General features: G+C 39.9%; 1 protein-coding gene across 4 annotated transcripts in view; it reads left to right on the forward strand.

Annotated features, from left to right (window-relative positions):
• DRGX (dorsal root ganglia homeobox) overlaps positions 1-6531 on the forward strand; it is a 60724-nt gene extending 54193 nt beyond the window's left edge. For 2 of the 4 annotated variants that reach the window (XM_033940537.1, XM_033940540.1), the window contains exon 7: positions 5670-6530. In XM_033940537.1, coding sequence (XP_033796428.1) covers positions 5670-5932 — 263 coding nt within the window. In that variant the 3' untranslated portion in view covers positions 5933-6530. Of the gene's footprint in view, positions 1-5669 lie in introns of all 4 variants that reach the window. The other 2 variants (XM_033940539.1, XM_033940538.1) reach the window with 2 other exon arrangements.
• Positions 6532-12384: the final 5853 nt, after the last annotated feature.

Consider the following 12384-nt stretch of genomic DNA (forward strand, 5'->3'; position numbering starts at 1 on the left):
ACATTAGCGGTTAGCGCACATGTTGATTTAGCGCACGCTAAATCCGTGCTAAAACACTTCGCACGCCTTTATCAAAGAGGGCCCAAGTGTAAAAATCTTATTCAAGAGGGGGTGCAGGATATTGTCACAGTTTGCTACATCATATTCGATTGTTGAGGGAGGCAACCCTTCAATATTTGATTACATTAATATAGTCAAAATAATTTCTTATGCAGCCATCTTAACCATATAAAATATTGATCTTATATATTTGCACATTTAAATATATTTTAAAGTTTCATCCTGTCGAAAGCGTACTGCACCTAAGGAAACATGTTCTTCCCTGTGCTCTCCTAAAACAGGCTGTGATCTGTGCAGTCTAGATTACTCCAGATATCTTCAGGTTGTTCTTACAGGTCAAAGTGTTGAAGTCCGTGTGACCACACTATAGACTCTTATGCTCTCATGTTCAGCATTGCATTCCTCAATCCAGAAACCTCTACCTCTGGATGAGAAACAGTGGTTGAGACATGAGACAGTATCTGTTGCAGCAGTCATGCCCCCCCTCCCCCCTATCTCTTATCAACCGATGGAATCCTCATTTTCTTCACTGCACTTGTGCCAGGTCTCACTCCAGCTGGGCAGGAAGCAAGGCATGGGAATGAGTCTCATGAAGTGAGCAAAACTATGCAACAGATGCAAGATTCAAGACAGGATGAAAATATGAGAAATCTCTTGTCATTGTGGCTTCATAAATTAAACAATTGCATAAAAAGTGCTATAAGAAAATCACTATTTGGCTATAATTTCACTAAAGGAAGACAAATTAGACTTTTATGAAGGATAAAAAAGCATCCTAGCTTAACAATGCAAAACATTTAAAATATGGTGCTAATTCTTGATTGATTTTTATGTAGTTTCAAAAATATTTTTACACCTCACAGAATTCTCCAATCCCCTTAAATCTACTTCTCATTCTATAATTTGCTTTGTAACAATAAATATGTCAAACAACAAACCAATACATATTTGCTTTAGTGAGTGGACAAGAAGAAACACAGGGCTCCTTTTACTAAGGTGCGCTAGCGTTTTTAGCGGGCGCTCGAGATTAGCGCACACGCTAAATGAAAAATACTAACGCAAGCTCTATGGAGGTATTAGCGTTTAGCGTGAGCGGCATTGTAGCGTGCGCTAAGTGCGCGCTAAAACTGCTAGTGCACCTTAGTAAAAGAAGCCCACAGTTTTACAGACAATTTAAAACATTCAGAGAAGCATTAACTTTGGTTAGAAAAAAATAGAACAAGACATTGGACACAAATAAAAATCAGAATATATTAGATCACAATATAATTTAGAGGTTATCATCCCTTCTAAAGTTAAACACTTAGAAACATACAAAAAGATCTCTATTACCAAACCTACAAAAGATCTCTGTTACTAGTCAGTAGTGTAATTCTCTGTTATCTTTTCCTGCCAAGATGCAGGTATTCATTTCCACCCTCAATATTAGATTTAAAAGCTGAGATGGAAGCCAAAGTCTCAATGCATCAGAGCACATTGCAATGAAATAACATTGAAGTCAGTTAATTTCTCATTTTGTACCTCTGTTCTTGCTGTACCCCTAAAGGGTTTTAAGCATGGACATGTACACCAGTCATAGAGCTGGTGTTAATGCCTGCACCAAGAATAGGGGGATATGTGTCACATAGTATTAATAAGTTGCATGTGCAAGTATGCTTTCACTCATGCTCCAGCCAGACTTCACCCATACAACCATCTGGGAAGGTGTGGCTCATTGATAGAGCTACTGCCTCTACACCCAGATGTTTTGTGATCAAATCCCAGTTCTGTTCTTTGCGACCTTGGGAAAGTCACTTAATCCTCCAGTGTCCACTGCTTTGAATGCCAGCCTTGAAATGCCAAAGCCACAAAAAGGCGGTATAAAAGTCTCCATTCCTACCTGCGCTGTTCACACTGCTGAAAATATGCCTGTACTTGCAGAATAGTGCCCAGCCAGATTGTTATTTACATGTGTATATGTTCACATTTGTGCATCAATAGGTGTTTATGGACCTTCATGCCACTTAAATCTCCATGTCTTCTTATGGAATAACTCCCTATTGTCTCTGTATTTCATATTATATAACATTGTACTATATACTGTGTCCATAATTTTGTGATGCCATATTACTGAATGTGGCATGCGTTCATATTTAATTAAGGGGGGGTGTGTGAGCATGGGAAGGTTCAGCCTGCTTCTTTCCTGCAAGGTGACCAAGACAAATTGCAGATTCAGTGTGGCTGCTGTATGTATGTGAGTGGCATCTATAGTTTAATGGATCTCTCACCATATGTTTTTTTTAAGTAAGGCATAGATAGACAGGAATGGCCACTACTCATATACAATAATGCTGTATGTGATGGGGAAATTTGATTCAGGCTGGCTGAACATTTGTGCCAGGTAGATGCCTATGTGTTATTTCTATAGTTGGCACCTCTTAGCTATATGGTTATCTGGCAGATGTTGTTGCAGGTATATGGAGGAATGTGTTTGTGCTTATTTGGCCAGGGACATACAGATCCATTGCCAGATGATCCTAGCTGCTGTGTGGTATTGCCTTATTCCCTCAGGGCAGAACAGCGTGCCCTCATTGGCAATTACAGGAAATTCCAGGAGGTTGTTGTTTGCATCAGAGAAATTGCACTTCCTCCTAGAAGTTGTATTGGTGCTTTCTAAAGCCCCTTAAACATGGGACCAGAAACATGTGGTCATGGTTTGCACTCTAAGCCATGCAATAGGCTTGAGAAGTGCAGGAAGAAACCTCTAAGTGGCAGGCATGGCCAGTATTTACATACAAAACCCACCTATTTCGAGATCAAGACACTTAATCCCCTTTTCTATCCTCCTCCTCCCCCCCTTCTGACCCTCTCCCCTCCCCTGTCTCCATCCCCCCCTTCTTCTCCCCTTGCTATTCGCAACTCTACGTTCAATTTGATATGCAACCACTTGTAACTACTATCTCCATGTTGTTTGCAATTCTATGACCATCTTGATTTGTATAAAAGGGTTTTCCCCTATGCTGAGTTATTTTACTCTACTTTTGGATTCTAAACGCCATTTTTGAAACTGTATTAATAACTATTATTGTTCCTTTTTTGCTGTTTGTGCATCTTGATTTGTAACCACTTGTAATCTCTGTCTAACCTATGTGAACCGCCTAGAACTCTTCAGGGTATGACGGTATACAAAAATAAAGTTATATATATATATATATATATATATATATATATATATTCCACCTGTGGATCTAGGGCAATTGTAATATCTATACATGAATATCTTCACAGCATTTGGCCCATTTTCATATGTATTTCACTTCTGTGTGCCAGATACATGTATATCCTGATTCTCCCAGATTTGCGTGTTTTGCTAACTCTCAGTGAACATAGCTGCCTTGCAAGTGTAACTGTTGGCCATTTTGAGATAGTTGCCCACATTTTTTCCTCATGGTTGTTGGAGGGGTGGGGGGTGTTGAGATCCATGCATGTTAACATCGGCCTCCACGTTCACTCCTGCTTTTGTAAAAAGATGCCTGTAGTCTCCATGTAAAGATATGAACATCACTGCTCTCACAAATGTATTCTTTCTAAAATGGGGATCCATATCAACAGTTTCATCTTTATCCATTTGTTTACATTTTCAAAAAAAGTCTAGTAAACTGGTAAGACAAAATTTTCTATAGTACTGCGAATTGCCACGAGAGGTTGTGGTGGCCGTTTTGAAAGCTAGCCATAACAATATGAGGCCCAATGTGTGTGTTCAAAAATTACCAAAGGTGCCAAAAACTATAAATACACTGACTAAATACAATTATATCATTTTTAATACTAGAGAAAAAGACCTCAAAACACCCTGGTGTCGTGTATTCACACTAGACACCTTGTTATTGGGTCCAGGGTATCATCATAGGTCTAAAAAAAAAACCCAAACCTTATGTTTTTAAATTATTTTTATTTATATTTAAATTATTTTTTCCAATATTTTTTCAAATGTGTTGACTGATGATCAAATTTATTTGAACATAACAAATGTCCACTTATGCTTTGGTGAAAAAATAGTAGTAATAGCCTTCTCTACTATTTTTATGCAACCCTCTTACATCCAACTTTTATGGGATCCTCAGCGGCACCACTTAGAGCTCAATTCAATCTCATTGCTCTAAGATTTACATGTCAGCTCGTCATCGGGTCCCTGTGTTTTATCTTTTTATCTTTTATATGAATCTACTCATTTTCTATTCACTTTTGTATGTCGTAGCTTTAACTTATTATAATATATATTATAATATATATATTATAATATATATATTATAATATATATTATAATATATTATAATAAGTTATATGAATCTACTCATTTTCTATTCACTTTTGTATGTCGTAGCTTTAACTTATTATAATATATATTATAATATATATATTATAATATATATATTATAATATATATTATAATATATTATAATAAGTTATATGAATCTACTCATTTTCTATTCACTTTTGTATGTCGTAGCTTTAACTTATTATAATAAGTTAAAGCTACGACATACAAAAGTGAATAGAAAATGAGTAGATTCATATAAAAGATAAAAAGATAAAACACAGGGACCCGATGACGAGCTGACATGTAAATCTTAGAGCAATGAGATTGAATTGAGCTCTAAGTGGTGCCGCTGAGGATCTCATAAAAGTTGGATGTAAGAGGGTTGCATAAAAATAGTAGAGAAGGCTATTACTACTATTTTTTCACCAAAGTGTATAGACACAAGCACCCTTGTGTGAATTCATTATATTGTGCATATTCCATAAATGTCCACTTATGAACACATCAATCAACTTGCGAGCTACTTGACTAAACTTGTATATATTTCTCCTTCAGCAGTGAATAAATTCCTCTTTATTCACATGAAAAAAAATATTTTAAAAAATATAAATAAAATTAATAAGAAACAGGGTTTTTTAGACCAATGATGATACCCTGGAACCTAATAATAAGGTGTTTTGAGGGACATTTTGAAAGGCCATCATGAGGAGGCTGCGCTTCTGCCTCCAAAAATCCCCCACCGGATCACCAGGTACATAGGTAGGCCCAGAGGGCCCTATCTATATTGGGAGGGGGGGGTTTGCCAGCAGGGGAGTCTTTCATGCCAGCAGGGAGGATGGAAGAGAGAAGATGAATTCTGGGGTGAGAGAGAGTGCGGGGGGCTTTTTTTTGTGAAAAAAATACTCAGCCTGGTATTTAGCTGCCCAGAGTTATGCCCCAATATTCAGTGCCAGTGCACAGACATGGCCTGGCATAATTTAGCCAGCGGTGGTCAGCACTTTAAAAATGCTGACCGCCACCAGTTTATTGGGAGGTATGGGCTTTTTCTATTTTCCTCATTTTATCAAAATCTCGCTTTTTAAAATTAAGTGCTACAGCAGTAGTTTTTATTTTTTGAAATGCCTTCCTTCTAATGATGTGAAACTTGACTGCATTACAATCGCTATTGTCTAATGGTCCCATACTATTGGCTATATTGAAAATCTGTCGTGTGTACAACTCTCAAGGACTGGAGATGGCCAGCCCTGCATTAAACCTTTCACTTTTCTTTACTTTTCCTAATGCAATCTTGTCTCTTCTTTCCATTTAGGAAGCCCACTCTGTTCCTGCTGTGTTCCAGACCCAATGGGGCTCTCTTTCTTACCCACATATGGCTGTCAAAGCAATCGCACGGCCAGTGTAGCTGCACTACGTATGAAAGCACGAGAACATTCTGAGGCCGTTCTCCAATCTGCTAACCTTCTCCCTTCTACTAGTAGCAGTCCAACTCCCTTGGCAAAACCTGCTCAGGAGAATGGTCAGGACAAGCCCTCTCAGGGCAAGGAACAGATTGAAGTAGAAAATAATGTATGAGAATGGCTATCGGTCACATTTTCAAATGAACCTGCAGCCGTGGAGGAAAATGCTACACCACATATCAAACCGCCATGTCTGTGACGTACACACATCCAGCAGACCATCCTGAAGTCTCTTCAGAGGACAAAGATCAGACTCAAATAAGACTTTTTTTGTCCTTGGTTTACACTTGGTTGCACTGGACATTTTATTTTGATTTAATATTTATATTCATGTATTTATTCATTATTTATATAATAGTGAGTGCATTGTTTAACTACTTCTTTCCTATCACTACTAAAATACTATGGGAAAAGATTGCCTTTCTAATCCTGGACCGCAATTCATAATTATTTGAATTGATAGCACTACCTTTCAGTGGTGTAGCGAGAGTAGGAAGAACCCAGGACAGTGGCACCCTCTGCGCTTTACTCACCTCCCCCCTCCCCACTCCTTCCATACCCTCCCCCTGTTCCTTTACCCCATTCCCACACTCACACCCTCCCTTCCTCCATACCTCTTTAAATCTTTGCCAGAGCGAGCAGCTTCTGTGGTTTGCTGCTCACGCCAGCATTGGTTTCCTCTCTGACATCACTTCCTGGCCACGTGACCAGGAAGTGATTTCCGAGGGGAGTCAGGCCAGCGAGAGTAGAAGGCCAGAGAAGCTGCTCGTTCTGGCGAAGATTTAAAGAGGTACAGGGGGAAGGTAGGGTGTGTGAGCATGGCTTGGGGGTTGGAGAGGTGCCAGCGCCCCCACCAAGACAGTGCCTGAGGCGGTCTGCCTTCCCTCCCCCCACCGCTCCCCTTACTACGCAGCTGGTACCTTTCATCCAATGAGGATCCAAGAGCACTTCAGAAATGAAGCTTTGGAAAATGCTACGGAGCACCATTTGTTGCTGTTCTTTACATTCTAACCCACTGCACATGAATAATGAGGGAGGAATTAGGCTATGGCACATTGATGGGTGCCTCTAGCCACTGGTCTTTTCATAGACAAGACATAGAGCCTTGCTTTCATGTCACTTCTGAGAGTTAGACACAGAAATTTCAGAAAGCAGATATTTCAGAAGATCCACATCTTGCTACTTTATGCAAGAGCATCATTATATTAGGACTGCCATTTTTCTAAATCATGCAGAATTCCTTTCCTTCTATACTGCAGTTCCTGACAAATCTTTAAAAGTCTTAGGATTTTCTATTGTGTGTTCTCTTAGACTTTTGAAAGAAAATGATTAACTTGTTGCATTTATGAAAGGAAATGAGAACAGGGAAAAATACTATTTTGCGGTGCGTGCTAGTGTTACTAAATAGCCAAGAAATCAAAGCAACCATAGACCCTCCAATTCTGTATATGCTGTCCTATTTTGCTTGCTATAGTTTGGGCATGTGCTCAAGTTGCACATGTAACTTAATCGATAAATGTGCCCTTAGCTAGCAATAATTGAGGACTCACGACCAATCTTTGCATTTAATTTGCATCAAGTAGAATTTGTGCATGCAACTGCTAATAATGCTTGGTCCCCAACTCTTATAGTATGTATCTGAAAGGGGAGCATGGCCAGGGGCATATTGAGGCATTTCAATAAATTGTGCATAGAATTACAGAATTCACCTGAAGCATGCCTAATATGGGCGCTGGAATTTACAGCTGCTTTTAGCAGGTTAAGTTTGGCACCCAAATCTGTGCTGAACTATTTTCTATAAAGGGTGTTCCTTATTAGGACTACTCTGAATACTTAAAGACCCCAAACATTTACTTTACCAGAGAAATGTTGGAACAAATTAGACACTAAAGACAGACAAAAGAAAATAAAATTGTTGGGTAGAGAATGATATCTTTAGAAGGCTAACAGATGATGCCTTTTAGGATCATTAGGATTCCATCTTCAAACAATGTCTTAATTTTCCCTAATCACCAGATTATCTCCAACAGAAGCACCATTAATGTGGGAACTCAGGTGCTAATAGTGGAATTTGGAGTTAGTAATCAGCTTTTGGTAAGGATGGGTTTTCTCTTGCAGACACTCAATGCCCATTGCTCATGATTGATTGAATCCTGTCTTGAAAAGTATTTCAAATTCTCAAGATTTTCCTTCAAGCTTGCACACAAGAAGAAAACAGTGATGCAAACATGAACAGTATAAGCAGAAGTTATGCCATCTTGCCTCTGATTTATATTCCCATGTAAAAATGATCAAGTAGTAAAAAATATTTTATAAATGTTATAATAATTAAAAAAAAAAATACCAGAAATGCTGGGCTGGCACTACAAAGGACTGCTGAAAAGTTCTCAGCCCAACCAACAAAGCTGGGGCAGTCTCTGTTGAGGGCTATACACTCGGTCCAGTGATGTTACACTTTTTTCGTTCTGTTGGGAAAATAGGGACTAACCCCCCTCTTTTACGAAGGTGCGCTAATCGATTTAGTGTGCATGTGTAGCGTGCCTTAGTAAAAGAGAGGGCAAGTGCTGGACTAAGTGTATAACCCTTGATGGAGACTGCCCCAACTTTGTTGGTTGGACTGGGAACTTTTCAGCGGCCCCTCATATATTTGAACAGAAAGACGGGTATCAGGAGAGAAAGGATGCTTTAGTATTTCAAATAGAAAGCAGTATCGTACAAAGTAAACAGCGTTATGGTCCCCAATGATATTAATGAAAACAAAATAGGAAAATTTATTTAGAACTATTTCAACCTGATGACTTCAGTTCTCTAAACATGGATTATGGCTGCTTTTCTTCCTAGATTAGCAAAAAAAGAACATATAAAGCCCTATAATATGATTATTTGTTTTTATGATTAACAGTCCTATTTACTTAGCAGTTTTTCCTATAGACACGGGGAAATTCTATAAAAAGAACTGAAATTAAGGTACTAAAAAGATCAGCACTCAGCCGGTATTCTATAATAGCTCACAGATTGTGCTTGACTTTGGGAACTGGACTTATGCCTGATAGAAACAAGTATAAATCTGGTGCCTAAAGTTAGATGTGGATCAGGGAAATTCTATAATCCAGTGCCTAATTTTTGTGAAATTCTATGACCTGCCCATGCCCCTCCTGTGGGCCTCTTTTTGACTGTGCATGAGGAAAATAAGGTACCAAGTTATAGAAAAGTGCACAGGTGAGATCCATACACAACTTCAATTAGGCACCAATTAAGTGGCCAATTGGTGCCTGTTACCTCATTAGCCCCCTCCTTTACAAAGCCGCGCTAATGTTTTTAGCATTGGCTTCCGCAGTAAGAGCTCCAGCGCTCATAGAATTCCTATGAGCGTTTGAGCTGTTACCACCGCGACCGGTGCTAAAAACGCTAACGTGGATTTGTAAAGGAGGGGGTAAGTTGTGAGTGGATCTTGGATCCTTGCACAAATTCTGGTGCCTAACACATGGTACTATGAGTTTATAGAATCTGAAGCAAAATGGGAGAACATTGAGTATACAGGACCTTTAAATCAATCTTGCCTAAGTTGATCTTTACAACAGAATTCTTCAGTAATTTAAGAAGCACCCAAAGGAATGAGATAAATTCTGAGAATTTCTGATTGGGCTGATTGTGATCTGAGAAATAATTAATCTAGGTGATACCAGTTCCACAAAGTACTAGGTCATGAAATTTTCCCTTGTGATGCCGATATAAGGTGATAGCACTTTAATAAAACACAAACTGAGGCGATGCTAAGTGAGAGCCTCAGGAATATTAGTTTTCTAGAAATATGAGTTAATGGGTTAACAATTCCAGCTACCATATTCTGAAGTAATAATTCCATTTAAATAGGAAATAATTCTAGAAAAGTACTGATTAAAGTGATAGCATTTTCTGGATGTACTGAGTGTGAGCTAATAGAAATGTCTAGAAATGCAGTTTAAAGTGGTAACAATTCCATTTCCAGAAACTGCCAGTTGCGGTGGCAATGATTCTGAAAGAATGGAGAGAAAGTAATTTCAGGATACAATGAGTACCAGAATAATTGGGGGTGACTAGGATCACAGAAATATCAGGAAGTGCTGAATAAAATAGCTATAATTTCATTACATATCAAACTGAGGCAGTAGAAGTAGTTTTAGGACATGTATGTTGAGATGAGAAAAGTTCAGGAATCCCAGTTATGTTGGTAGTTATTCTATATTGAATTGCTTACCGCCTCGGTCTTCATCCCAAATCCTTGAGAGCCTTTAATGGGTCACGTATTCATGATATTCCTAATGAATATTTCTTGTCTACTACATCCATTGTATGCAAATCTCTCTCATGCATATTCACTAGGGATGTCCTCAAAATGACCTGTTGGCTCTTGAGGACTGAGAGTGGAGATCACTGGCTAACTTTGTGATAAATGGCTTAAATAAAATGCAGGAATTCTAGAAAATAGATTGTTATAAAACTGATTCCATGATTTATTAGTTGTAATAGCAATAACTTCTCTTACATTTGAGATGGTAGCAAGTACAGGAATTGGTAACTGAGGCAATAAAAAAACCCCTCAAACATACTACAATGGACGGGCAAATTTGAAAGGCAATACGGTCTTTATCTTACATCGTCTTCTATGTTTCTGTTTTTAATACTTGCTGTGTGGGTGATAAAAGACTTGGCTAAAGATGTGTTAAAGATATTAAAAATCCTGCTATGGCTCAAAATGGACAGAGGTTTGGCCATATCAGTGTGTTCCAAAATCAAAGAGTTTTCATGGTACACAATAAACAGCAGGTGCTAAGTGAAGTTTGGGCTTCTTTTACTAAGGTGCGTTAGGGCCTTAATGCGCGGAATAGCACGCACTAAATTGCCATGTGTGCTAGACCTTAACGCCAGCATTGAGCTGGTGTTATTCTAGATGCGTACCGCATGGTTTAGCATGCGATAATTTTGTGCGTGCGCTAAAAACACTAGCGAACCTTAGTAAAAGGAGCCCTTTGTGTTAGAAATGATAGATGAGTTTAAAAATAATTTTCCAGTGTCCGTAAAACTCATAAAGAGGCCAATTAGAACAGTGGCTCCCAAACCAGGGATCCTGATCATTCGGGTTTTCAGGCTATCCATAATGAATAAGCACACACTACTTCAATAGTAATTGTATATAAATATAGTCTATATATATTCATTATGGAAAGCCTGAAAACCCTTCTGGATAGGAGACTATAAGGATGTTTCTGGGAACCAAATACCTAGAGCTCTTTTTATCAAGCCGCGCTAGTGGTTTCACGCGCATAATAGCGCGTACTAAACCGCTGGCCACGCTAGCCACTCCAGCCTCCTCTTGAGCAGGTGGCAGTTTTTGGCCAGTGCAGGGGTTAACGCGTGATGAAAAGTCACTCGCGTTAACCCCGCTAGCGCAGCTTGATAAAAGGAGCCCCTAGAGCTCTTGTACTAAAGTGTAGGAAGCAATTAATGCATGAATTAGTGTGCAGTATCTGCAGTGGCACAGTAAAGGGGGGTACGGTCCACCCCGGTTACAGTCTTCCTTGGGTCCCTTGCTCTCCACCCCCCCCACTCCTCCCCCTGCCGTTCATGTGCCCCTTCCCTTTCCCCCGTACCTTTTTTTAACTTCGGCACGAACAGCCACGAGCGTGCTGCTCGTGTCAGTTTCAGTGCTCTGATGTCACTTCTGGGGTCCGCGCCTAGGAAACCAGCGCGAGCAGCAAGTTGGTGGCTGCTCACGCCGAAGATAAAAAAGTATGGGGAAGAGGTGCAGGTGTGCAGCCGGGTGGGGAGGGGACGCCGCTCTCCCACGCTACGCCGCTGAGTATCTGAGTTCAGAATGTCTGGGGACTGCAAACTGCAGTTAGCACACAACACTTCCTGCACACTGTCACTTGAGCAGTTAGCAGGGCTTCACTTACTGCCTTGTCAGGTGGAGGCACTAAGGCCCAAATTTTGCAACCAGCGCCTAAAGTTAGGCACCTATTTCAGAGGCGCCCACTTAGATAGGCGCCTATCTAAATTGAATAACAAGCTCAATTAGGCTTTTTAATCAGCACTGATTGAAACATAGGCGCCTGTAGGCGGCCTTCAAAAAAATAGGCGCTATGCATGTTAGGTGTGGGCCTAACATTAGGCGCCTTCTTACAGAATCGCTGCTCTTAAGCGTGCTTAAGAGCTCACATGGGTGCTTAACTTTTAGTTGTTCCTAGAGCTGACCTATTTATTGGGCGCCTCCAAAATAGGTGCCCAAATAGGTGCCACTCAACACGATTCACTAAACAGCCCCCAATTTTACTTGAAGCGCCTATCTTTTGGGCGCTTCTTATAGAATTTGCCTTTAAGGGCCAGATTTGATAAACAGTGCCTAACTTGATTAGTGCCTACCACAGTGGCACCTACCGCATGTCATTCAGGCGCCATTTTTAGAATCACGCCTAGTGGCGCCTAAATCGACTTAGGTGCCACTAGCCCCCTCTTTTACTAAGGTGCGCTAACCGATTAGCATGCGCTAATCGAATTAGCCCGCACTAAACGCTAACGCGTCCATAG

Source organism: Geotrypetes seraphini, chromosome 4, assembly GCF_902459505.1.
Source record: "Geotrypetes seraphini chromosome 4, aGeoSer1.1, whole genome shotgun sequence".
NCBI lineage: Eukaryota > Metazoa > Chordata > Amphibia > Gymnophiona > Dermophiidae > Geotrypetes > Geotrypetes seraphini.